General features: G+C 42.7%; 1 protein-coding gene across 2 annotated transcripts in view; it reads right to left on the bottom strand.

Moving 5' to 3' along the window:
• Window positions 1–1,840: 1,840 nt before the first annotated feature.
• The window catches only part of sumf2 (sulfatase modifying factor 2), a 44,372-nt gene continuing 19,552 nt past the window's right edge, over window positions 1,841–26,660 (bottom strand). For both annotated transcript variants that reach the window (XM_059972918.1, XM_059972919.1), the window contains exons 4-9: window positions 22,279–22,323; window positions 7,303–7,453; window positions 5,411–5,466; window positions 3,671–3,755; window positions 3,166–3,331; window positions 1,841–2,138 (exon numbers count right to left, since the gene is read on the bottom strand). In XM_059972918.1, the coding sequence (XP_059828901.1) occupies window positions 2,030–2,138; window positions 3,166–3,331; window positions 3,671–3,755; window positions 5,411–5,466; window positions 7,303–7,453; window positions 22,279–22,323 (612 nt within the window). In that variant the 3' untranslated portion in view covers window positions 1,841–2,029. The remainder of the gene's footprint in view (window positions 2,139–3,165; window positions 3,332–3,670; window positions 3,756–5,410; window positions 5,467–7,302; window positions 7,454–22,278; window positions 22,324–26,660) is intronic.

Raw genomic sequence — 26,660 nt, 5'->3', positions numbered from 1 at the left:
GCTCTATAGGGCACTAAAGGACCAAAAAGGCTTTTGGTCATGCACTTTGGTAGTAAAAATAAACGTGCAGACTGTTTTCTAAACGGGGAGAAAACCCAGGAATCTGAGATGCAGAGGGACTTCGGAGATCTTGTGCAGAACACACGGAAGGTTAACTTGCAGGTTGAGTCAGTGGTGAGGAAGGCAAATGCCATGATAGCATTCAAGAGGTCTAGAATACAAGAGCTTACAAGAGAATACAAGATGCTGAGGCTTTATGAGGCACTGGTGAGGCCTCACCTTGAGTATTGTGAGCAGTTTTGGGCCCCTCATCTTAGAAAAGATGTGCTGGCATTGGAGAGGGTCCAGAGAAGGTTCACAAGGATGATTACAAGAATGAAAAGGTTATCATACAAGGAACATTTGATAGCTGTGAGTCTGTACTCACTAGAATCCAGCAGGGTGAGGGGGGTTATCATTGAAATCTTTCGAATGTTGAAAGGCCTAGACTGAGTAGATGTGGAAAGGATGTTTCTTATGTGGGAGAGTCTAGGACAAGAGGGCATAGCCTCTGGATAGAGGAGCGCCCATTTAAAACAGAGATACAGAGAAACTTCTTTAGCCAAAGGGTGGTGAATTTGTGAAATTTATTGCCAAATGCAGCTGTGGAGGCCAGGTCGTTGGGTGTATTTAAGGGACAGATTGATAGGTTCTTGATTGGACATGGCATCAAAGGTTACGGGGAGAAGGCTGGGAACTGGGGTTGAGGAGGAGAAAGAAGGATCAGCCATGATTGGAGGTCTGAGTGGACTCGAAAGACCAGATGGCCTAATTCTGCTCCTATGCCTTATGGTCTATATCACTACAGGGCTCAGTGCTGGGCTTGGTTGTTCAGAATGTGTGAGGATGATGGTCTGATTAGTAAATTTGCAGCCAACCTGAAAATTATTATACTTGTAGATAGTGAGGACGGTTGTGCAAAGGTACATAGAACAGGTGTAAACTGAGGTGGAGAGTGGCAGATGTAATGTAATGCAGGCAAATGCAAGGTGATGCTCTTTTGGATTTTAAACTCTGGTAGAACACATGGTGTAAATGGCATGGATTTTAGGAACATAGAAAGTATTTGGGATGCTTCCTGAGAATGGTGACACAGGTGGACAGGGTAGAGAAACAGGCACTTGGCATGCTTGCATTCATTGACTGTAACACTGAGTACACGTTGGGACATCGTGTTGCATCGGCCTTAGACTCTGGTTAGACTGCATTTGGAGTACTGTGTAAAGTTCCTGTCACCGCACTGCAGGAGGGATGTGGCAGCTAAGGAAAAAATGCAGGAGAGATTCACCAGGAAGTTGCCTGGAATACAGGGCTGTAGTTACAGGGGGCCACTGGACAGTCCGGCTAATCTCACTGTAATGAGTCGGGTTATTCTCACTGGTGAGGGGTGATCTTATGGAGGTTTATAAAATCATTAGGGGCACAGAAGGATAATCCACAATTAGAGGGTACAGGTTCAAGGTTAAAGGGGAGAAATTTTAAAGAGATTTGAGGTTTTTCAACACAGTGTGATGAATGGTTGGAACACGTTGGCAGAGGAGATGTAGAGGCAAGCCCATTTTCAAAGTTTAAGAAGGTATTTGAGCAGGTACTTGGATAGGAAAGGGATAGAGCGATACAGGCTTAATGCAGGCAAATAAATAGGCATCATGGTTAGTGTGAAGTTGGTCACACGAGTCTGTTTTTGTGCTGTACAGCACTGTGATGGTATGTAATGTGAGCTGTTCACAGGATAGTTTATTATGTGTCCACGAGAATAGCGAATTCAGTTTAGAGCCAAGAATAAATACATCTTCTGAAATACAATTTTTCCATATTTTGCAAAGTAAAATTTAATTTCCCTTTCCATTTTTTTTTAAATATCCAAATTTTATCACATACAAAAAAACTGCATTATCACGTTCCACATCTGTAACTTTCACTTTCAGTCTTGGTTAGATTGTTGCAAATACACAAAAATACACATTACTTTTGCACTTTTTCAATTCTGTCAGAGTTCAGTTTTATTTTTTTCTTTTTGCTTATGATGAGATGGAGCCAGACTTTTAGCACATCGAAATCCGAGATTATCCGAAGCCGAGTCTGCAGTATTTCCCATTCTGAAAACAAAGATGGAAATTAGTTTATAGCTACCATTTTAATGTTCTGCACACGGTAAGTCCAAAGAATAACAGAGAACAACCATATACTGAGCTGGCACTGGATGAAATGATTTGTGTAGCCTGATCACCCATCTCACAAACATGCTGTCGGGAAGATGTGCTACTGTTTAAAAGCAAACTGCCCTTCAGTCTATGCAGTGACTGCATCTTAGCCCGTTTCAGAGAGACTGCAGATACTATTCCACCAAATATCCAAGACTTAATGCCAGTTGTCTCTCCTGGTGTATTACATCAGCCAACATTTGACCTTTTTCACAAGATGAACCAAACCTCAGCATCTGTTCTCTCAGCTGGGCATATTTCAAATAAATGCAGAAGAAAATCACTTGTTCAGGATGCTCTCTTTCTCCTTACACTTGCACTCTGTCCACCATCAGCATAGTGCAGCCGCTGTCTGCACTGACTTCCTCAAAGACACAGTCCCAACCCACAACCTCTGCTGCCAGGAAGAACAAAGGCAGCTGGCACATGGCAATACCTTGCCTGAAAATCGTCACCTGGTTTGATCCCCCCACCCCCCCCCAACCTTGTCCTGCTGTCACCAGCAATGGTCAATGTGCTTTAATGGTCCTCCAGCTCTGTACAGAAGCACCTTCACAAGACCCACCAGCTTTTCAAGGGCAATAATCCCCGGAAATCAGTTAAAGGTCAGGAGCACATAGCACATGCTGAGCCCTGGATTTGACCAAGGTTCAAGATCTGGCTTCATCTATGTGCTTTACTTTATGTCTGCGAAAAGAGCTTTTGAGTTGCCATTAGTTAAAGAAAAAAAAACAAAAAAGCCTGGGAGTTTCAAAGTACAAGAACAATTCAAAAGATTTTCAAACCATCCAACAGTGATCACACTGAGAAAAGATAAAGGATGCTTAGTGTTCATAGAATTGCACACATACCCAGCACTGGCAGGGCAACAGAGTGCAAAAGATCAAAGTCAGAGCACTGTTTTATGGCAGTTGACTTTTACCTGCTCGTGACCCGTGCTTTATGATTAACCAATCCATCGACACTGTCAATCCACGAGGATCCACGCAGAACATACATCTTCTGAGGTCCAACCTTTACCGATTGGCCTTTTCGGATGTACTCTGAGTCAGTCCATTCCCATACATTTCCCAGCATGTCATACAGGCCTGAGTGCAGAGCACAGAAGGTCCAAATTATACATCACTTTCAAACTTAGCACAGCCACCAAAATGTGAACTTCATATAAAAAGTATAAAAACACTTCATTTTAAAGAACATTTCAATAAACCACAACATCAACACATTTAATTTAAACAGTTTTACATTTGAGGAATGGGAGGGGTATGTCAGGGACTACGAAATACTGAAAGCAAGAGAACAATGCAAGGACATTACTGACAGTACAGGCCCTTTGGCCTCTGTACGGATGAGTAAAGATTTGTGATAACATTCTTTTGTAAAGTTTGTAAAAATATTCCAGAGGCAGAGAGTAAATAGCACCTCACCATAGGGATTCTGTGGTGGAAAGGCATTTACTGGAGATGCACCGTGATAACCATCTTCTGCTGTGTCCTGATCTGGAAATTTTCCCTGTAGTAAATAGATTCAGAAAGAAAATTGGAAAGCACAAATGTGTAACACATGAGAAAACTATAAAGTCATTTTATGCATATGAACATTAAAAGTTAGTAAAAGCAAACACAGGGCAAGGGAAGAGATTGCTTTGATTCCGGCTGGAATTTTTTTTTAAGTCTTTGCAAGCCACAAGTTAGAAAACAGATGACTGGAAAAGGGATGATGTGGTCCTGCATTTAAAGAAAGGTAGCAGGGAAAAGTAGTTTAATTATGGAGCCCAATATCAGTAGTAAGGAAGTTAATGGATAACTTTTCTGCGCAACAGGATTAATGATCTCTTGGAAAGCAGGATCTGATCAAAGGCAACCAACGTTGTCTGACCAATCTGACCGATTTTCTTCAGCAGATAACACAGAACCCCACTGTACACAGCCCCTGATGCTCATCAATCCACCTCATTAACCCCACAGAATACTGAGGAACATCCATGCTAACCACATTCAAGTACCTGCTCCACTTGTGGAAATTTACTTTATTGCAGTAGCAAAGTGGCATTTTTGTCTGTAACAAAATGGAACCTGTATTGCAGCTTAGTGTTTTGCTAAAAGTGTTCGTGCAACACAATGCCAATGGAACCTGAGTCCTTGACAAACTGCAGACCAGCAATTGCATTACTGGAAGAATGCCAATATAATGATTAAGCAAACAGAATGCGCACTGACCTTCAACTGAGGCACAGTAGCAGTACCTGTGTATAAAGGAGTGACTATGCTGTCTTCCCTTATTGCCAGTAAAATACACTCATTTATGATTGATCCACTGAGTTAACTGTTGTGTGTTATAAGATGTAGCAAATAGGTGCTTGACACTCTGAACCACTTTCAACAACTGCTCACCACTAACAGTAGATCAGTCAGCCATAGTTACTCAGCATGTGCTTTTCTCCTTCGAGTCCTCTTGAGCCCAAGAACCTTCAATAATCAGTGCAGCATTATGTGGGGAACTAGGAGGCAACTCACTTTGGTTGTAAGAACAAGGAATCAGAAGTAATGGCTCCAGGAATTTTGAGATTTGGACATTTTTAGTGGATGAAACATGAAAGGGTAATACGCTAATACAAAAAATGATTAGGACAGTAAATAGTTAAGTTTTTTTTGCAGGTGTATTATGATTCAAGGAGAAGTATGAGTCAAACTGGTGGCCTTAAGTTGTTCAGGATTTCAATGAGATGGTATCTGGAATACAGTTCTGATCTTCAGGAAGGTGAAACTACCAAGGTTCATTACAATCCCTCCAGGAGCAAACAGAAAGAGTCTAAGTATATTCAGGAATTTTGAAGAATGAGAAGCATGAGAACTAGGATTGCAAATGGGATTGACAGCACACTACAGTTGTCTGCTACTGACTCCCAGTCTATGATTTGCTGTATGTCCAATGGTCAAACAGTCTGACATTGTTCATTATCTGAACAAGCTTATGAGAATTGCAACCTGGGCAAGAGACGCAAGTTGTTGTATGCCAGCTTGAGTCATCAGCTCCAGGGGTGAGGTAGACATCACACTCCCTGCACCAGGAACTATCCATAATGACCTTTAATGCTCAATTCTCTATGGGTAACACACAGAATTTTCTCAGGTTCCAATTACAGCCAATATCACTCAAAATAATACCTGCCAAAGATTTGTGCGATTAGGCTGAAACTTGTTTCCCCATGGATATATTTTACCTGAAAACAAAGATGAAAGAAATATAATTTTTCAATTACAGAGCAAAGTGTATGGCCTAGAAATTCACAAGCTTCTACTGAAGTGTTAAACTACACTGCAGGCATTAAATGCTGGAGGATCGCAATGGGTATCCTGCAACAATGCAAGTGGACCATTTTCCTGAATATGGTGACCAGAGTGCCGCTGAGAACTGCAAAGGAATAGCAATACAGCTGCTCACACTGAATCAGCCAAGTGCCCACATCAAACTCCAGCTGTTCCAAACAACAAGGTTGCAGGTTAAATAGGGGAGAAGAGGGTGGAGGACAGGATTTTGAAAGGGACAGAAAGAGGTAGGTTGAGGCAAGAATTGGGGGAGAGGGGGACAGGGAAGGGGAGGGGAGTGGGCACGGGTCATCAATCAGTGACATAGATTTAAGCGAATGGGCTGAGTGACTGTGGTCTGGGTTGGACAGCATGAGAGATTGTGCAGAACAATGCGTTCCTGATGGGAGTGCTGCAGATTTACATATTCTCCCTGGGACCATTTGGGTTTCCTCCAGCTGTTCCAGTTTCCTCACACAACCCATGAACTGGTAGTTAACTATCACTATAAACTGGTCCTTATGCAGGTAAATGGAAAATGAATCAAAGGGAATTTGATGGCAATATGAGAGCGAATAGGTTGCAGGACTGTAGGAAAAATAAAGAGGAAAGACTTGCCACTGACTTGGTGGGCCAAATTCTTTCTTATTGTAATAAGAAAAAAAGCTTTCAAATAGGCAGCTCTGGGATAAATGAAGCTTTCCATGCTGTACAACTCCATGATTGCCAGGTGGGAAATATTAACACCATTACATGTATTCTCAATTGAGGAGAATCATTTCAACATTAGTAAACTTGTGTACACAGTCCAATCTCCTCTATATCAGGAAAGCCCACATCAGACTGCAACAGCCCTGGAGAAAGGCTGTAGACGTGACTGTGTTTCAGATGGCAGCCACTTTAATTCTTCACTCCACTGACCTCTCAACCTTAAGCCAATTCCAGCAGAGGTCAAGACCAACACCACATCTTTTAACCCACCATATCACAAGCTGCTGGACTCTACAAATTGGGCAATTTCTTACAATCACCATTCCAGCTTTGTGCCTCACCCTTCCAACATTTATACTGTTTTAAAAGATTATTTTCTGCTGGCAATTTCACACATTCATTTAAAGCAAACTCCTGCCATTGGTAGTAAATATCCATTCATTGTTCTAAAGATCTAAAGTTCTAAAGTAAAAGAGAGGGCTATAGGTAAGCCTAGTAATTTCTAAGGTAGAGACATGTTCGGTACAACTTTGTGGGCCAAAGGGCCTGTATTGGGCTGTAGGTTTTCTATGTTTCTATCTTTCATCAACCTGAAACATCAGTTCTCTCTCTCTGTACAAATGCTGCCTGCCCTGCTGAATTCTTTAGCCTGTTCTGTTTTTATTTCATATATTTATTTCTTTCCTTTCACACCTCCTCCATGTCTTTTCTCATTCTTTAACCTAGTGGGCACTCACTTTCACAAAGCCTTCATTTCATTTCTACACTCGTCAACTCCATCATAAACCATCCCTCTTGTCCTACCACCCACTTCCTTTGTCAGCAACTTAAAACCTGGTTCCAATGGAAGGCCTTTGATTTGAAAATTTAGGGTTTTTTTTAAAACCCAAAATATGCTGCGGGAACTGCTGAGTTTTCCAGCAGCTCCTGTTTATTTCAGATTTATTTTTGATTGCACTGTCAACTGCTTAACAAAGTTTCTGATGAAATCAAACATGCTGTTGAAAATTAAAACTAGCGTCAGCGCTGTGAGTTCCTACCTTCCAGACCTCCCCGAGCAGCAAACTCCCACTCTTCTTCTGTGGGCAATCGCATCCCCTTCCACTGGCAATACACTGTGGCATCGGTCCAACTCACCTGCACCACTGGGTACTCCAACTTATCTTTAATTCCAGAGCCAGGGCCTGCTGGCTAAAAATTATTGTAATACAGCTTGATTATTCACAAGGACAATTATGGTAAAGTCACAGAACACTTCGTTAATGTACATTTTAAATTATACATTCATAAAACCAAAGTTGAACCATAAACTATTTCATTCCATTCCTGTGCATCCTTACAGCACCTTAACTGGGACATCTAAGCTATCTCTATCCCAGTAGTTACTTCAGCCTCCCTGCAGTCACCTTGCAGTTTGTGTGTTAGGATTACAGCTGAGTATTTGCTTCTGATTGGCAGAGCTAATACTTACAACACAAGCTACCTAATTCCTTGAGACAGCCATCAACCCTCAAAATTATTTTTACTCCTTAATTCGCCATGCCTCACTGGCAGGAAAACATTTGTTGCCCCTTCTAACTGTCCGTGAGATAAAGGTTTGCCTCCACTGAGGGACATGGATATTACCTGGATTACTGAGATGCACAGCTTATTTACTACTAATCAGTCAATTAATCAGATCATTGACTGGTTCTCACTGTGTAAGGGAATGAACCATTTCATCTTCTACACTAGTGGTCACCAACCTTTTTATGCCCAAGATCCCCTACCTCAGCCTTAGTGAAGGCAAGATCCAACTCCAAATCTATTAGTTACACGCATGCGCACCAGGCAGAAAAGACCCGAAGTAAAACTCCGCATCCCGGAAGTAGAAATAATGTATAAACACCAGGGAGCACCACCCTTTTTTTTAGCACTGCAGACTGGTTTAATATTGACAATATTCTTGCGGACTGGCCAACGGGGGGTGGTGGTGTGGGTGTTAAACGCGACGGGAATACAGTGATACTTGAAGGGGGTTCCTTACGTCCAGTCAATTCTGCAATTTAGTTGACGTGGCTCTCAGCTGCTGTCCCGTTTGCTTATGTTTTTTTCTGCCGGAAAAAAACTCAACAGGTTTGTCTTTCAATGCGGGGTGCTTGGACTCAAGGTACCGAAGCAGTTTTGAGGGCTTCATTGCCTCATCAGACAAGCTCCGGGCCCAAACTCCAGCCTCCCACCCGCTTGCCTGCCGCCTTGGCCAGGTGCGGCGGTCGCAGTCCAGAGACAGCGACTGACTGAGCGAGGAGTGCATTAGGACGTGTACCCGCCCCCCTTGTAGGATCTATCGGCCGACAAAAGTTTGTTTCAGTAGTTCACAGCAAGATAGCTGCTCTGCTGCTTATGAAACCCTGAGCCTGAATGAGGTCTGCGAATATTTTAACACCGGGTTCCCCATGAACATTCGGAGTGCTAAACAGCTTCAGAGGCAGCACCCGTCTGTCCGCACTCCAGGCCGGTAGCATCGGCACTTCCCGCCAGCCAGTTACCCGAGGCCAACCAGTGATCCCTGGCGCGCTTGGGTAATGACCTCGCATGTATTCAAGTTCAACAGTGGGCGTGACAGGGAATGAGGAAAGGTGCAGCTGACTCGTATCGTTTCCTCCAGCCCAGTGGTTGGGGACCACTGAAGTCACTGTAGTGCCGCGGGAGGTGAGGGGGAGCTACATGCATGCACAATGGGCAGAAAGAACGGAACTAAAACCCCGCAACCTAGAAACAATCTCTCAACAGTATTTGTGTATTTATTTTTCTTTTTTGGGGGGGGGGGGGATCTACTGGGAAAGTCTCCAAGATCGACGGGTTGGCGACCACTATTCTACACTGATAATGAGAACGAACAATTGCTCATTAATGTAAGAGATCGACTGGTTCTCACTGTGCAAGGGAATTAACCATTTCATCTTCTACGCTGAAAATGGAAATGAACAATGGCTCATTAATGATTGTCACTTCTAATGATGCAATGAAAGGAAGAACATTGATAAAGGAGCTAAACTGTTTTTCCCCCACCCAAGTTCATTTATAGGATAAAGGCAGCATTTACCATCCTTTTATAAGGTGGTGATTGATTGAACCAGTGCAGTCCTTCTGATAAAGATACACCAACAGTTTTGTTGGGGAAGAACAATTGATAATGAAAGACTGGGAAAAGTTATCCTAGTTGGCAGGGTGTGTGTAGGAGGGGAAACTTGTAGGTGGTGGTGTCCCCTGGTGTCCTTTTGCTTCTTGGTGATGAAGATCATGGTCTGGGAGTTGCTGTCAGGGAAGCTTTGCCAAGTAACTGTAGTGCATTTTGCACAAGGTATACCCTGCAGCCAATGCGACGCTATGCTGGAGGGAATTAAGTCTTACTGAGATGGCAGAGATTCAGTCAAGCAGGGTGTTTCATCCAGACGGGGGGGATATTCTTTCAGGCTCTTGATTTTTGCCTTGTACATAGTGAAAAGAATTTGGAGTCAAAATATGAAGCTTTTATGGTCCTGATATTGATGTAATTAATTTAGTCTTTTCCCGGGTGGGTACAGGGATAGGATACATAATGGAGGGCAAATGGAAATAGCTCAGGCAGACATCTTAATCAGCACTGACGCTGCGCCAAAGGTGCTGTACAATTCAATGACTCTCAGGGTTAAAATCCTGGAACTCCCTCCACATCAGTAGCAATTCCAGACTAAACCTGAAATCTCAGTAACTGTGGCAGGGTTTAAAAACCTGCAAAGCAAAACCAAACAACATTAAATGACAGCAACAAACACAAAATACTGGAGGAATTCAGCAGGCCAGGCGGCATCAATGGATAAAAGCAAATTCGATGTTTTGGGCCGAAACCCTTTGGCAGGACTGAAGGAAAAAAGTTGAGTAGATTTGAAAGGTGGGGAGGGGAGAGAGAAACACCAGTCGTAGGTGAAACTTGGAGGGGGAGGGATGAATCAAAGAGCTGGGAAGTTGATTGGTGAAAGAGACAGAAGGCCATGGAAGAAAAAAGGGGGGGGGGGGGGGTTAAACACCAGAGGGAGATGGTGGGTGGGCAAGGAGGTAAAATAAAAGAGGGAAAAAGGGATGGGAAATGGTGAAGGGGGGCCTAGGCATTGCTGGAAGTTTGAGAAATTGATGTTTGTGCCATCGGGTTGGAGGCTACCCAAACGGAATATAAGGTGACGTTCCTCCAACGTAAGCATGGCCTTATCATGACTGTGGAGGAGGCCATGGATGGACATATTGGAATAGGAATGAGAAGTGAAATTAAAATGGGTGGTCACTGGGAGATCCTGCTTCTTCTGGCGGACGGAGCATAGATGATCTACATCGGGTCTCACCTATATACAGGAGGCTTCACCGGGAGCACTGAACACAGTAAATGACCCCAACACCATTGCCTCACCTGGAAGGACTGTTTGGGGCCCTGAATGATAGTGAGGGAGGAGGTATAGGGGCAAGTGTAGCACTTGTTCCGCTTGCAAGGCTAAGTGCCAAGAGGGAGATCAGTGGGGAGGGACAAATGGACAAGGGAGTCACGTAGGAAGCGATTCCTGAAGAAAGCAAAATGGTGGGGGGGGTGAGAAAAGATGTGTTTGGTGGTGGTTTCCATATGGAGGTGGCAGAAGTTTTGAAAATTATGTGCTGGATATGGAGGCTGGTGGGGTGGTAGGTGAGGACGAGAGGAACCCTATCCCTGGTATATTGGTGAGACTGCTTCACCGAGCATCTATGCTCTGTCCACCAGAACAATCAGGATCTCCCACAGCTTACCCATTTTATTCCATTTCCCCCTCCCATTCCAATAAGTCCAACCATGGCTTCCTCTACTGACATGAAAAGGTCACATTTAGATTGGAGGAACACCACCTTATATTCCATTTGGGGAGCCTCCAACCTAATGGCACCAACATTGATTTCTCAAACTTCCAGTAATACCCCCTGCCCTTCACCATTTCCCACCTCCTTGCCCCTCTCTCATGTTATCTCCTTGCCCACCCATCACCTTCCTTTGGTCCTTTTATCTTTCTTCCACGGCCTTCTGTCTCTTTCACCAATCAACTTCCCAGCTCTTTGCTTCATCCCTCCCCCTCCCAGTTTCACCGATCGCCTGGCATTTCTCTCTCTCCCCCGCCCCAGCTTTCAAATCTACAGCTCAGCTTTTTTTCTCCAGTACTGCCGAAGCATTTCAGCCTGAAACATCAGCTGTACTTTTTTCCATAGGCGCTGCCCAACTACTAAGTTCCTTCAGCATTTTGTGTGTGTTGCTCAGATTTCTAGCATCTACAGATTTTCTTGTTGCAATATAAATGACAATGAGGTTTTTCTTTCAGATAAGCTCTGTCTTTAATACTCCTTTTCACCAAGGTGACATGGTGGAACTTTCACAAACCACCAGTCCCTGACAACCCTGTGATCTCAGTCTCTGATGCTACCATGAGAGTATATTTCAGGAGAGTGAATCCAGGGAAAGCATCTGAGCCACATGGCATACCTGCCAAGTACTGAATACCTGTGCTAATCAACTGACGGTAATGTTTATGGACTTCTTCAACCTCTCACTTCGGCAGCCAAGAACAACGTGGCTACCTTTCTCAATATCCAGTAGCACTTACATCTACTGTGATGAAGTGCTTTGAAAAGTTGGTCATGAAACATTTCAATCCTGCCTGAGAAGTCATCTGCATCAATTTACCTACCATCACAACAGGTCAGCAGTGGATGTCATTTCACTCAGCGCTGGAACATGTGGAATGCTCTTCATTGACTGCAGCTCAGCAATCAATGTTATCATCCCCTTGAATCACAGCAAGCTCCATGACCTGGGCCCTGATACTACTCTGTGCAACTGGATCCTTGATTTTCTCACTAGCTGACCCCAGTAAGCATGCATTGGCAACGACACCTCCACAATCATCATTAACACGAGTGCACCACGATGCTGTCTGCTTAGTCCCGTTTTACTCATTTTATACTCTGTGACTCCAATGCTGTATTTAAGTTTGCTGTTGTCAGCCAAATTAAAGGTGGTGATGAATCAGCCTATAGGAGGGAGATCGGAGATCTGATTGAATGCCACAACAACAACCTCTCGCTCAATGTCAGCAAAACTGCGACATTAAGGTAGAGAGTGTCAGTAGCTTTAAATTCCTTGGTGTTATCACGTCAGAGGAAATGTCCTGGGACCAGCATATAAATGCCATCGCGAACAACAACACTTCTACCTTCTTTGAAGTTAATAAAGATTCAACATATCACCTAACACTGTGTCAAACTCCTAAAGATGGAAAGTATCCTAACTAGCTGCATCATGGCCCAGGAACAGGAAAACACTAGAGAAAGTGGTGGTTGGGCATGGGCAAAGCCTTCCCCACCACTGAGTACATTTACATGGAATGCTGCCTCAATGAATCCCACCATCCAGACAATGCTCTTCTTGCTACTATCTTCAGGCATTAGGGAAAAAAGCCCAAATTCCCACACCACTTAGTTCAGCAACAGTTATTAACCTACAACCATCAGGCTCCTGAACTGGCATGGATAACTTCACTCACCACAGCTTTGAACTGATTCTTTGACCTACAGACTTTACTCACTATCAAGGACCCCTCATATTCTCAGTATTATTTTTTCTCTATTATTTACAGAATTTGCACAGTTTGTCTCCCTTTGCACATAGGTTATTGCCAGTCTTTGTTTATGATGCCTGAAAGTGAATGTCTCAAGGTAGTATATGGTAGCATGTATAGTACTTTGATCTTTGAACATCAACACCGTGGGAGCACTTGCACTAGAAGATCTGTGGCAAAGTCTCCAATCAGACACGGTGACCAGACTCTCCTTCCCCTTCACCATAACCCCAACTCCCAAGCAAGATCTTGGTCCTGACCCTTGGACAGCAACTCCTCCAGTAATGGATCAGAATCTGGTTTTCTATCATCGGCATGTGTCGTCAAACTTGTTAACTTCGTGGCAGTAGTTCATGATAACATAGAAAGAAAAAAAATAAAGTCAAAGTATATATAACAGATTTAAAATAGTGCAAAAACAGAAATTTTATTTTAAGAAAGTGGGTTAGTGTTCATGGGTTCAATATCCATTTAGGAATCAGATGTCAGAGGGGAAGAAGTTGTTCCTGAATCACTGAGTGTCTGACTTCAGGTTTTTGCACCTCCCCTCCTTCCTGATGTTAACAATGAGAAGAGGGCATGCCCTGGGTGATGGGATCCTTAATAATAGATGCCATCTTTCTGAGACACCACTCCTTGAAGATGTCTTGGATGCTACTGAGGGTTGTATCCAAGATGAAGATGACTGATTTTACAGCTTTCCATAGCTTCTTTCAATCCTGTGCCACACAGTAATGGGTATAGAGGTGAGCCAGTGTTGATAATCAGTGAGGAGATATCATCACCAATCCACACAGATAGTTGTCTTCTGATTAGGAAGTCGAGAATGAAGCACTCCTCATCCAAATGTAGCCAGACCTGGGATCATGGGTGGCAGGAACTATTCATGCCATATGTTAGGCAGTGACGATATTCCACAAGGTAAAATCCAGCTATCACATACCACTGGATTACCACCACTAAATCAATTACTCTCCATATCCTGGAAGTTACCACTATCCAGAAGCTGTACTGGGGTAGCAATATACACAATATATACAAAATCTATGCCTCTTACAGTCTTGTAAACTTTTGCTGGGTCTCCCCTCAGCCTTCACCACTTCAGGGAGTGTGGTCCATATTTGCCTAATCTCTCCTTTGGCAGATGCCCCCTAATCTGGATGACATTTTCCTACACACCCTCCTACAACATCCAGGCTGTGTAGGCAAATTTAATACAAAATTGGCTTGGTGGTAGAAATCAGAGGGTGTTACAGGAGTTGCTGTTCAGATTGGAGTACTGTCACCTGCAATGTGCTGCAGGCATTGGTGCTAAGTCCTCTGCTGTTTGTCATATGGTATTTATAAAAATTATTCACCCCCCCCTCCCTCCAGAGGTTTTCATCTTTTATTGTTTTACTCCATTGAATGACAGTGGATTTAATTTGGCTTTTTTTGACACTAATCAACAGACTTTCATGTCAAAGTGAAAACAGATCTCTACAAAGTGATCTAAATTAATTAGAAATAAAAAACACAAAGTACTTGATTGCATAAGTATCCACCCCCACACCTTTAATATGACACACCAAATCATCACTGGTGGGCCAACTTGTTTTAAAAGTCACATATTTAGATAAATTGAGATCACTGTGCAGTCAAGGTGTTCCAATAGACTGTAGTAAAAATACACCTGTATCTGGAAGGTCCAACTGCTGGTGAGTCAGTATCCTGGCAAAAACTACACCACAAAGACAAAAGAACATTCCAAGTAACTCCATAAAAAAGGTTATTGAAAAGCACAAATTGGGAGATAAATACAAGAAAATTCCCAAGTCACTGAGTATCCCTTGGAGCACGTTAAGTCAATCATCAAGAAATGGAAATAATATGGCACAGCTGTACACATGCCTAGAGCAGGCCATCCTCAAAACTAAGTGACCGTGCAAGAAGGGGACCAGTGAGGGAGGCCACCAAGAAACCAATGGCGACTCTAGAGGAGTTACAAGTTTCAGTGGCTGAGATGGAAGAAACTGGACATATAATTGTTGCCCAGGTGCTTCACCAGCCGCAGCTTTATGGGAGAGTGCCAAAGAGAAAACCACTGTTAAAAGGCATGTGGGAGACTCTGAAGTCAGCTGGAAGAAAGTTCTATGGTCTAATGAAACCAAACTTGAGCTTCTTGGCCATCAGACTAAATGCTTTGTTTGGTATGAGCCAAACGCCACACATCAAAAATGCCTCGTATGACAAACAGCAGAGGACTTAGCACCAATGCCTGCAGCACATTGCAGGTGACAGTACTCCAATCTGAACAGCAACTCCTGTAACACCCTCTGATTTCTACCACCAAAACTACCATGAAGTATGGTGGTGGCTGCATCATGCTGTGGGGATGCTTCACTGCAGCTGGTCCTGGAAGGCTTATGAAGGTAGAGGGTAAAATGGAAGTAGCAAAATACAGGGAAATTCTGGAAGAAAACCTGATGCAGTCTGCAAGAGAACTACAACCTCAGAGAAGATTGTTTTCCAGCAAAACAATGACCCAAAACAACAAAGTTAATGTCTTGAAGTGGCAAGTCAGAGTCCAGACCTCAATCCAATTGAGAATTTGTGGCTGGACTTGAAAAAGGCTGTTCACTCACAACCCCCATGCAATCTGACAGAAATTGAGCAGTTTTGTAAAGAAGAATGGGGAAAAATTGCAGTGTCCAGATGTGCAAAGCTGACAGAGACCTAGCCATACAGACTCAAGGTTTTCATTGTTGCCAAAGGTGCATTTACTAAATACTGACTTGAAGAGGGTGAATACTCTTGAAATTATTTTGTGTTTTGTATTTGTAATTAACTTGGATCACTTTGTAGTGATCTGTTTTCACTTTGACATGAAACAGTCTTTTCTATAGATCAGCGTCAAAAAAGGGAAATTAAATCCAACGTGATTCAAAGTTGCAAAACAATAAAACTTGAAAACTTCTGGGGGGCGGGGTGGGTGAATACTTTTATAGATAATATATGCGTTAATGACTTGGATGAGAATGTTAGTGTCATCAACATTGGTGGTACAGTTGATTGTGAAGCCAGTTGTAAGGTTATTAACTGGTTACATCACAGCCTTGTATGGAAATATCAAATGTCCTTGTACAGAAAATCATACAAAAAGCAGTGGATATGGCTCAGTTCATCACAAGTAAAGCCTTCCCATCCATTGAGCACATCTACACAGAGCGCTGTCGCAGGAAAGCAGTATCTACTATCAAGGACACCCTACCATACAGGCTATGTTCTCCTCTCACTGCTGCCATCAGGAAGGTGGTACAGCAGCCTCAGGACTTGCACAACCAGGTTCAGGAACAGTTACTCCACAACCAAAGGGTTCTTGAACCAGAGTGGATAACTTCACTCGTCTCATCACTGAACTGGACTCACTTTCAAGGACTCTTCATTTCCTGATCTCGATATTTATTGTTTGTTTATTTATTTAGTACCTTTTCTTTTTGTATTTGCAGTTTTTTTTTGCACATTGGTTGTTGACCATTGATCCTATTGTGTTTCTTGTAATCACTGCGATTGCCCACAAGAAAAGGAATGTCACGGTTGTATGTGGTGACGTATATATACTTTAATAATAAATTTACTTTGAACCTTGACAACAGAAGATAGCTCACTAAGAAAGGGGATAAGGGAATAGATGATAGAATTTAACTCTGACAAGTTCACAGTGATGCAGTTAAACAAGGGCAGGATTTGTACAGTGAACAACAGGACCTTGGGGAGTGTTGGCTTTCAAAGTAAAAGTATATAATTCTCTGAAAATGGAAACACAGGTAAGTGAAGTGTATAGCATACTTGCTGAGGCATTGGGTAGAAGAGTTGAAACATTGATTTATAGTTGTATAAAAGTTTGGTTAGGCAACACTTGGGAGTACTGTGCGCAGTTCTGTTTATCCAGCTATAGTAGTGGTCACCAACCTTTTTAAGATCCCCTACCTTGGCCTTAGTGAAAGGCAAGATTGACCCCAAATCAATTAGTTACACGCATGCGCACCGGAGCAGAAAAGACTGGAAGTAAAACCCCACAACCCGGAATTAGAAATGATGTATGAACACCAGGGGTCACCACCCTTTTTTGCACTGTGGACTGGTTTAATATTGACAATATTCTTGCGACTGGCCGGGTGGTGGGGGGGGGGGGGGGAGGTGTTAAGCACGACCGGAATATAGCGATACTCGAAGCGGGTTCCTTATGTCCAGTCTATTCCACAATTTAGCTCTCAGCATTTAGCTGCTCTCCGGCTTGTTCACGTTTTTTCCACTGGAAAAAAACTAAAACGGGCTTGTTTTTAAATGCAGGGTGCTGGGACTCAGGGTACCGAAGCAGTTTTGAGGCTTCATTGCCTCATTAGACAGCCTTCCGCCCGCCTGCCGCCAGACGCCTTGGCCAGGTGCGGCTGTTCCCATATCGGGGCCACGGCGATCGCAGTCCGGAGAGAGCAACTGACTGAGCAAGGAGTGCGACAGAACGCACACCTGCCCTCTTTGTGCTATCTATCGGCCAACAAAAGTTTGTCTCGAGGGATGACTTTCAGTAGATCGCAGTGAGGTAGCTGCTCTGCCACTTACGAAACCCTGAGCCCGAACTAGGTCATCTGCGAATATTTTAGCACCGGGTTCCCCACGAACATTCAGTGTGGTAAACAGGTTTAGAGGTGACGCCCATCTGCCCGCACTCCAGGCCAGTAGCAACAGCACTTCCAGCCAGCCGCACAAGGCAACCGGTTACCCGAGGCCAACCAGTGATCCCTGGCACTGATGATCTTGCGTGTACTCAAGTTCAACGGTGGGTGTGACAGGGAATGAGGAAAGGTGCAGCTAAAACCCTGCAACTCAGAAAAAAATCTCTCAACAGCATTTCTGCACTTATTTTTCTTTTTTTTTTTTCGGGATCTACTAGGAAAGTCTCAAAGATCGACCAGTCGATTGTAATTGACGGGTTGGCGACCACTAAGCTATAGGAAGCATATGATTAATCTAAAAAGGTGCAGAGGAGCTTCACAGGGACCTTGTCTGGATTGGAAGGATTGAGTTGTCGGGAGAGATTTATTAGGCTGGGTCTGTTTTTCCTGGAGAGGGGGAGACTGGGGACTGTTGCGATGGTGTCTGTTTCTTGTGGTGGAGATGTCAGAACTGGAGTGCATGGGTTTGGGGTGGGAGGGAAAGTGTTTGGGGAGATCTGAAGGGTAGGTTTTCGGAGAGTGCTTGGTGTCTAGGGTATGCAGTCAGGATGGAGGGGGTGGATGGAGAAAGCTATAGGCAGAAACAGTAGCAGCATTTGAAGGGTAACTAGCCGTGTAGGCGGATGGGAGGCGTTCAGAGGGATATGGGCCAAAAGCATATAAATAGGGTGAGTTTAGATGGGAATCTTGGTCAGCAGGGACCAGTTGTGCCAAAGGATCCATTACTGTGCTATATGACCCTATAAGAGCAGACCGGAGGCTAGGAATCCTGACTCTCCAAAGCTTGCCACCAACTACAAGACTCAAGTCAAGCATACTGTCGTCTCTTGATGAGTGCAGCTTCAACAACACTCAAGAAGCTCAAAATCATTCAGGACATAGTATTCCATTTGATAGGGACCACATCCATAACCATTCACTCACACCTACAGTAGTTTATACCAACTACAGGATGCACTGTAGCAACTCACCAAGACTCCTTAGCAGTACCTTCCCAATACATGGTCCCTGCCAGCTAGGATAGGGACAGTAAATGCATGGGGACATCGCCACATGGAAGTTGCCTTCCAAGTCTCACACCCTCCTAACTTGCAAAGGTATCTCCATTTCTTCATTATTGTCTCCATCCCTTGATTCAATAAAATTAAATCTGCACAAGTTTGGGTATTTGATGTTTGCAGTGGGAAGTGCACAACAATTTTGTGAGAACAAAGGCCTCAATGCCACTAAACGAACTTTCTGCAATTCAGGTTAGAAAATGTTCCTACTATCAACAATTATGCACTTCTCTCATATTCAGCCTACTGGGTCTATGCCAGCTCACAGAGCATTCCCATCAATCCCAGTGCCGCACTTACTTTCCTGTCACCTATTCCTTCTCACCTACGCACAGGGAGCAATTTACAATGGCCAACTAACCTACCAACCCACACATCTCTGGATGTGGGAGGGAACTGGAGCACCAGAGGGAAACCCACACAGTCACCAGACATCACCGGAGTCAGGCTGAAATCAGGTTCCTGCAGCAGTGAGACAGCAGCATAAAGACATTCTATTTTCTTTCAAATGGACTGTAAAAGTTATTGGTAGGAATTTGATGGAATTAAAAATGCCTCTCCTGTGATGCAAATTGGTAGATGGTTGAAAAGACAGTGTAGAAACATTAACATCTGAAATATATGGACATCATTCCTCTTGAACAGAGATCAGAGTACTGAAGGAAATACAAAGTCTAGAGGCACGATGTCAAGACAAGAACCTCTCTCTCAATGTTGGTCATTGACTTCTGGAAGAGGGATGGTATCCATACCTATCTGCACTGAGCTGCTAAGGTGGAGGGGGTTGAGAGCTTCAAGTTCCTGACAAGATAAGGATACTAATACGGAATTGCCTCTAGGTAATATTGTACATTTGCTTAGAAAAATTAATCTGCAGAAGATGAATCTCAAAGTTGCATACTGCATACATACTTTGATAATAAATGAACCTTTGAACCTTTTTGAAGACTATCTGATTAACTTCTCAAAGTAAATTTCTTATCAGAGTACAGGTGTCCCCCGTTTTTCGAATGTTCGCTTTACGACAACTCACTGTTACTAAAGACCTACATTAGTACCTGCTTTTGCTAACCAGAGGATTTTCGCTTTTATGAAAAAAAGATGCCCGCTTTATATGTGTGTTTACCCCGAGAAACACTACAATGACCGGGAAACCTTGTGCGGGCAGAGTAAACCTAGCAATTAAAGGCCTATCAGTTTGACATCAGTGGCGGGTAAATTAATGGAAAGTATTCTTAGAGATAGTATATATAATTATCTGGATAGACAGGCTCTGATTAGGAGCAGTCAACGTGGATTTGTGCGTGGAAGGTCATGTTTAACAAAACTTATTGAATGTTTTGAAGAGGTTACGAGGAAAGTTGATGAGGGTAAAGCAGTGGATGTTGTCTATATGGACTTCAGTAAGGCCTTAGACAAGGTTCCGCACGGAAGGTTAGTTAGGAAGGTTCAATCATTAGGTATTAATTTTGAAGTAGTAAAATGTATTCAACAGTGGCTGGATGGGAGATGCCAGAGAGTAGTGGTGGATAACTGTTTGTCAGGTTGGAGGCCGGTGACTAGTGGTGTGCCTCAGGGATCTGTACTGGGTCCAATGCTGTTTGTCATTTACATTAATGATCTGGATGATGGGGTGGAAAATTGGATTAGTAAGTATGCAGATGATACTAAGGTAGGTGGCATTGTGGATAATGAAGTAGGATTTCAAAGCTTGCAGAGAGATTTAGGCCAGTTAGAAGAGTGGGCTATACGATGGCAGATGGAGTTTAATGCTGATAAGTGTAAGGTGCTACATTTTTGTAGGAATAATCCAAATAGGACACACATGGTAAATGGTAGGGCACTGAAGAATGCAGTAGAACAGAGTGATCTAGGAATAATGGTGCATAGTTCCCTCAAGGTGGAATCTCATGTGGATAGGGTGGTGAAGAAAGCTTTTGGTATGTTGGCCTTTATAAATCAGAGCATTGAGTATATGAGTTGGGATGTAATGTTAAAATCGTACAAGTTATTGGTAAGGCCGAATTTGGAATATTGTGTACAGTTCTGGTCATCGAATTATAGGAAAGATGTCAAGAAAATAGAGAGAGTACAGAGAAGATTTACTAGAATGTTACCTGGGTTTCAGCACCTAAGTTACAGGGAAAGATTGATCAAGTTAGGTCTTTATTCTTTGGAGCGTAGAAGGTTGAGAGGGGACTTGATGGAGGTATTTAAAAATATGAGGGGGATAGATAGAGTTGACATGAATAGGCTTTTTCCATTGAGAGTAGGGGAGATTCAAACAAGAGGACATGAGTTGAGAGTTAGGGGGCAAAAGTTTAAAGGTAACACGAGGGGGAATTTCTTTACTCAAAGAGTGATAGCTGTATGGAACAAGCTTCCAGTAGAAGTGGTAGAGGCAGGTTCGGTATTGTCATTTAAAGTAAAATTGGATAGGTATATGGACGGGAAAGGAATGGAGGGTTATGGGCAGAGTGCGGGTCAGTGGGACTAGGTGAGAGTAAGCGTTCAGCACGGACTAGAAGGGCCGAGATGGCCTGTTTCCGTGTTGTAATTGTTATATCGTTATATGATGGGAAAGCCTGTTTCAACTATCACTAACCCCATATCCTGATCTGAAGGTCCAGGGAAAGCAAACTTTGGTCACATTAAGCCAGTGATGCCATTGGATTTGGAACTGGTGGCCAGAAAAAACCTGATGACAAGGACTGATGAACTCAATTTTCTGATCATTGCTCTCTGCGACTTTAAGTAATCACTATACTTTGGATAGCTCGTGTGCCAGTTTTCTACCCAAGTTCAGAACTACCTCATGACAATGACACCCTTAACAATTTTCTTCGTTTTAGTTCTGAATATGCGTCACATACTGACTGGTCAGGCTGTTGGGTGTGTTTTAGAGGCCCCATATACTTAGTAGGTAGGTTGCAAATACAGCCTATACCTCTGAATTATCAGGACTTTGATTCTATTTTCTGACTTGATAACAAGACTAGAGCTGTGAGAGGAGCACAAGACTATACTACCCCTAGAAATCACTCTTGCCTATACAACTGCTTTGAAGTATAGTATCAACCTTCCTACAAAGAACTGCAAAAACTCACAGCTGTGAAGTTGAGGATCAGGGTAAAGTCTGTTATTGCAACCACCACGGCCTAGGATAAGACCCTCCAAACCCTGTTAATGGTCCTTATTGGGCGTGTGGTTACGCAGGCCTATCTTGCTTATGTTGAGAATGAATGCAAGTTTTCAGATTCCACTTAATTGATGATGACACACAAGCTAAAGAACAACTCTTGATTTCCCAATCCGTCTTCCACTTTATTCATTTAACCACACTGCAGTTTCTCTCCATATTCTGCATTTTATTTTTACTCCCTTAGCACACTTATGTTTAGCATGCATGATCTGTCTGAATGCCATTCAAGCAAGAGTTTTTCACTAAATCTTGGTACACATGACAATAATAAACTATCACTATCAATATTTATTAGCTCTCAATTGTTTTGCTCCAAATAAATATAGTTCTTACACAAAATACAGTAGAAAAAAATGAAATCTAGTCTTTCACTGTACAAGTTTATAAAACTCACCTGTCTCCAAAATGCCCTTTCAATGGGTAGCCACCAAGGAGCAGCCTGTAACAACAAAATGTTAGCTGGTCATTCATTGAATACAGCACTGCCCTATTAGATGCAGTCTTTCATTGATTCTATTGTATTTCTTGTATTTACTGTGATTTCCTGCAAGAAAATGATTCTCAGGTTTGTATGTGGTGATACTCATGTACTTTGATAATAAACATTATTTTGAATACCAAAGTAATGCAAATAACATAGATATGATTAACACAACTTTCTCTGAACAAAGACAACTGAAAACTGTTTCACACAGAGCTGCACTGAGCTGTTTATAGCCAGTGATTGAAGAGAAGAACCAACATCTCAGCTGCTGTCTGTCAAATGTTCTGAAGTTACATGGATTTGCCATTAATCAGAATAAGCAGAGTGACACTTGTTGTTTCATCTGTGCTTTTGCTTCAAGCGGAATCCGGCTTCACTGGGAATCACTCTCTCATCCCATGGCAGCCAGACCTGGTGTAGGAGCACTAACCCCTGCAGGGGATTCCAGAATGCACAGGTTAGGGTTAGAGGGCTAATTACCATATTTATTTATTTAATCTGTTAACTCTTTTTATGATTTCTTGTGCCTTCCATTTTTAAAAAAATTGTAGTTTAAAGAGTATTTGATACATTTATAATATTTACTACTTTGAAAATTCCTGAAGTTCCCTGTCAACAAGAGAGCCAGTACCAGAATGGGCTCTCAGCAGAGTCTCGAGGTTGACTCTCTGCTATGGTCTGGCTGGTCTTCTCATGGTGTGGAAAGTTGGATCATTTAGTCCTCTGCAACCAGCCCAGGGTCGTGCAGTCATGCAAAGAGCTCAGCACAATAAGGACTCACAGCTACAGCAATACATCTGCAGGTATAATGGGGTCACATTTCAAATGATCACATAATCTCCAATTACTGAGAATTGCTCGAGTTCATATCAAAAATGACATTCTAGAAAAGATTATTGATAGGAATTACGGACTGTGCAACAAGATGGTTAATCAGTTCATTGAATTCGCACTGGTTTGTCTAACAGCAATGCAGTTAATTCCCCCCAACCCCCCGCCAGCAATTTCTCCTTACCCCTCTAATGTCCTCTTTATGGTACACTCGTCTAATTTCCTTTAGAAGCCGTTGGTGAATCCATATTCACCAGGAGACAGGTAATTCGGTGACTGTCAGGAGAGGGAAGGGGAATAGACAGGAAGAGCAGAGCACCCCTGTGGCCATTCCCATCAACAATAAGTATACCATTTTGGATACTATTGGTGGGGACAACCTACCAGGGACAAGTTGCAGTGGTTGTGTCTCTGGGACAGAGACTGGACCCTCAGCTCAGAAGGGAAGGAAGGAAAAGAGGAGAGCAGTAGTAATAGGGGATTCGATAGTTAGGGGAACAGATAGGAGGTTCTGTGGAAGAGATCGAGAATCCCGAATGGTCTGTTGCCTCCCTGGTGCCAGGGTCCGAGATATCTCAGATCGACTTCTCAGTATTCTCAAGAGGGAGGGTGAGAGAGAGATGTCGTGGTCCATGTAGGGAGCAATGACGTGAGTAGGAAGAGTGAGGAGGTCCTGAAAGGTGAGTTTAGGGAGCTAGGTGCCAAGTTAAAGGGCAGGACCTCCAGGATAGTAATCTCAGGATTGCTACCAGTGCCACATGCAGGTGGGTTTAGAAATAGTAAGATAGTACAGATCAACACAAGGCTGAAGACATGGTGCAGGAGGGAGGGCTTCAGATTTATAGATAATTGGGCAGTTTTCCAGGAAAGGTGGGACCTGTTCCGGCGGGACAGTTTACATCTGAACTGGAGGGGGACAAATATTCTTGCAGGTAGGTTTGCTAGAGAGGCTCCAGTGGATTTAAACTAGATACAAGGGGGTGAGGGGAACCAGAGTGTAGGAACAGATGTATCGGAGAAGGAAGAAAAAGACAGTAAAGTTCTTTGCACTGTTAGAGATAAACAGAAAGGAAGAGGTGGAGAATCTCTTAAATGCATTTATTTTAATACTAGGAGCATTGTAAGAAAGGTGGATGAGATTAGAGCATGGATTGATACCTGGAAATATGATGTTGTAGTTATTAGTGAAACATGGTTGCAGGAGAGGTGTGATTGGCAACTAAATATTCCTGGATTTTGTTGCTTCAGGTGTGATAGAATCGGAGGGACAAGAGGGGGAGGAGTCGCATTGCTTGTCAGAGAAAATATTACAGCGGTTCTCTGGCAGGATAGATTACAGGGCTCATCTAGGGAGACTATTTGGGTGGAATTGAGCAATAGGAAAGGTGTAGTAACACTTATAGGGGTGTATTATAGACCACCTAATTGGAGGAGCAAATTTGCAAGGAGATAGCAGATATTTGTAGTAAGCACAAGTTTGTGATTGTGGGAGATTTTAATTTTCCACACATAGACTGGGAAGTCCATACTGTAAATGGTTTGGAGTTTGTAAAATATGTGCAGGACAGTTTTTTGCAGCAATACATAGAGGTACCGACTAGAAAAGGGGCAGTGTTGGATCTTCTGTAAGGGAATGAAATAGGTCAGGTGACAGAGGTCATGTGTTGGGGAGCACTTTGGGTCCAGTGATCACAATGCCATTAGTTTCAATATAATTATGGAGAAGGATAGAACTGGACCCAGGGTTGAGATTTTTGATTGGAGAAAGGCTAACTTTGAGGAGATGCGAAAGGATTTAGAAGGAGTGGATTGGGACAAATTATGGGAAGGATGTAATAGAGAAATGGAGGTCATTTAAAGCTGAAATTTTGAGGGTACAGAATCTATGTTCCTGTTAGGTTGAAAGGAAAGGTTAAAAGTTTGAGAGAGCCATGGTTTTCAAGGGATATTGGAAACTTGGTTAGGAAAAAGAGAGATATCTACAATAAATATAAGCAGCATGGAGTAAATGAGGTGCTCGAGGAATATAAAGAATGTAAGAAGAATCTTAAGAAAGAAATTAGAAAAGCTAAAAGATACGAGTTTGCTTTGACAAGGTGAAAATAAATCCAAAATGTTTCTACAGTTATATTAATATCAAAAGGATAGTGAGGGATAAAATTGGCCCCTTAGAGAATCAGAGTGGACAGCGATGTGTGGAGCTGAAAGAGATAGGCAAGATTTTGAACAATTTCTTTTCTTTGGTGTTAACTAAGGAGAAGGATATTGAATTGTGTAAGGTAAGGGAAACAAGTAGGGAAGTTATGGAAACTATGACAATTAAAGAGGAGGAAGTACTGGCGCTTTTAAGGAATATATCCTGACAGGATATTCCCTAGGACCTTGAGGGAAGTTAGTGTAGAAATAGCAGGGGCTCTGACAGTAATATTCCAAATGTCATTAGAAACAGGGCTGGTGCCGGAGGATTGGTGTATTGCTCATGTGGTTCCATTGTTAAAAAAGGTTCTAAGAGTAAACCTAGCAATTATAGGCCTGTCAGTTTGACGTCAGTGGTGGGTAAATTAATGGAAAGTATTCTAAAGATGATACATATAATTATCTGGATATACAGGGTCTGATTAGGAACAGTCAACATGGATTTGTGCGTGGAAGGTCATATTTGACAAATCTTATTGAATTTTTTGAAGAGATTACGAGGAAAGTTGACGGGAGTAAAGCAGTGGATGTTGTCTATATGGACTTCAGCAAGGCCTTTGACAAGGTTCCACATGGAAGGTTAGTTAGGAAGGTTCAGTCATTAGGTATTAATATTCAAGTAGTAAAATAGATTCAACAGTGACTGGATGGGAGATGCCAGAGAGTAGTGGTGGATAACTGTTTGTCAGGTTGGAGGCTGGTGACTAGTGGTGTGCCTCAGGGATCTGTACTGGGTCCAATGTTGTTTGTCATATACATTAATGATCTGGATGATGGGGTGGTAAATTGGATTAGTAAGTATGCAGATGATACAAAGGTAGGTGGCATTGTGGATAATGAAGTAGGATTTCAAAGCTTGCAGAGAGATTTAGGCCAGTTAGAAGAGTAGGCTGAACGATGGCAAATGGAGTTTAATGCTGATAAGTGTGAGGTGCTACATTTTGGTAGGAATAATCCAAATAGGACATACATGGTAAATGGTAGGGCATTGAAGAATGCAGTAGAACAGAGTGATCTAGAAATAATGGTGCATAGTTCCCTGAAAGTGGAATCTCATGTGGATAGGGTGGTGAAGAATGCTTTTCGTATGCTAGCCTTTATAAATCAGAGCATTGAGTATAGGAGTTGGGATTTAATGTTAAAATTGTACAAGGCATTGGTAAGGCTGAATTTGGAGTATTGTTTACAGTTCTGGTCACCAAATTATAGGAGAGTTGTCAACAAAATAAAGAGAGTATAGAGAAGATTTACTAGAATGTTACCTG

This window comes from Hypanus sabinus, chromosome 6 (assembly GCF_030144855.1).
Source record: "Hypanus sabinus isolate sHypSab1 chromosome 6, sHypSab1.hap1, whole genome shotgun sequence".
Lineage (NCBI taxonomy): Eukaryota > Metazoa > Chordata > Chondrichthyes > Myliobatiformes > Dasyatidae > Hypanus > Hypanus sabinus.
The sequence above is the reverse complement of the archived record's forward strand: the minus strand, read 5'-3'. Positions and strand labels throughout refer to the sequence as shown.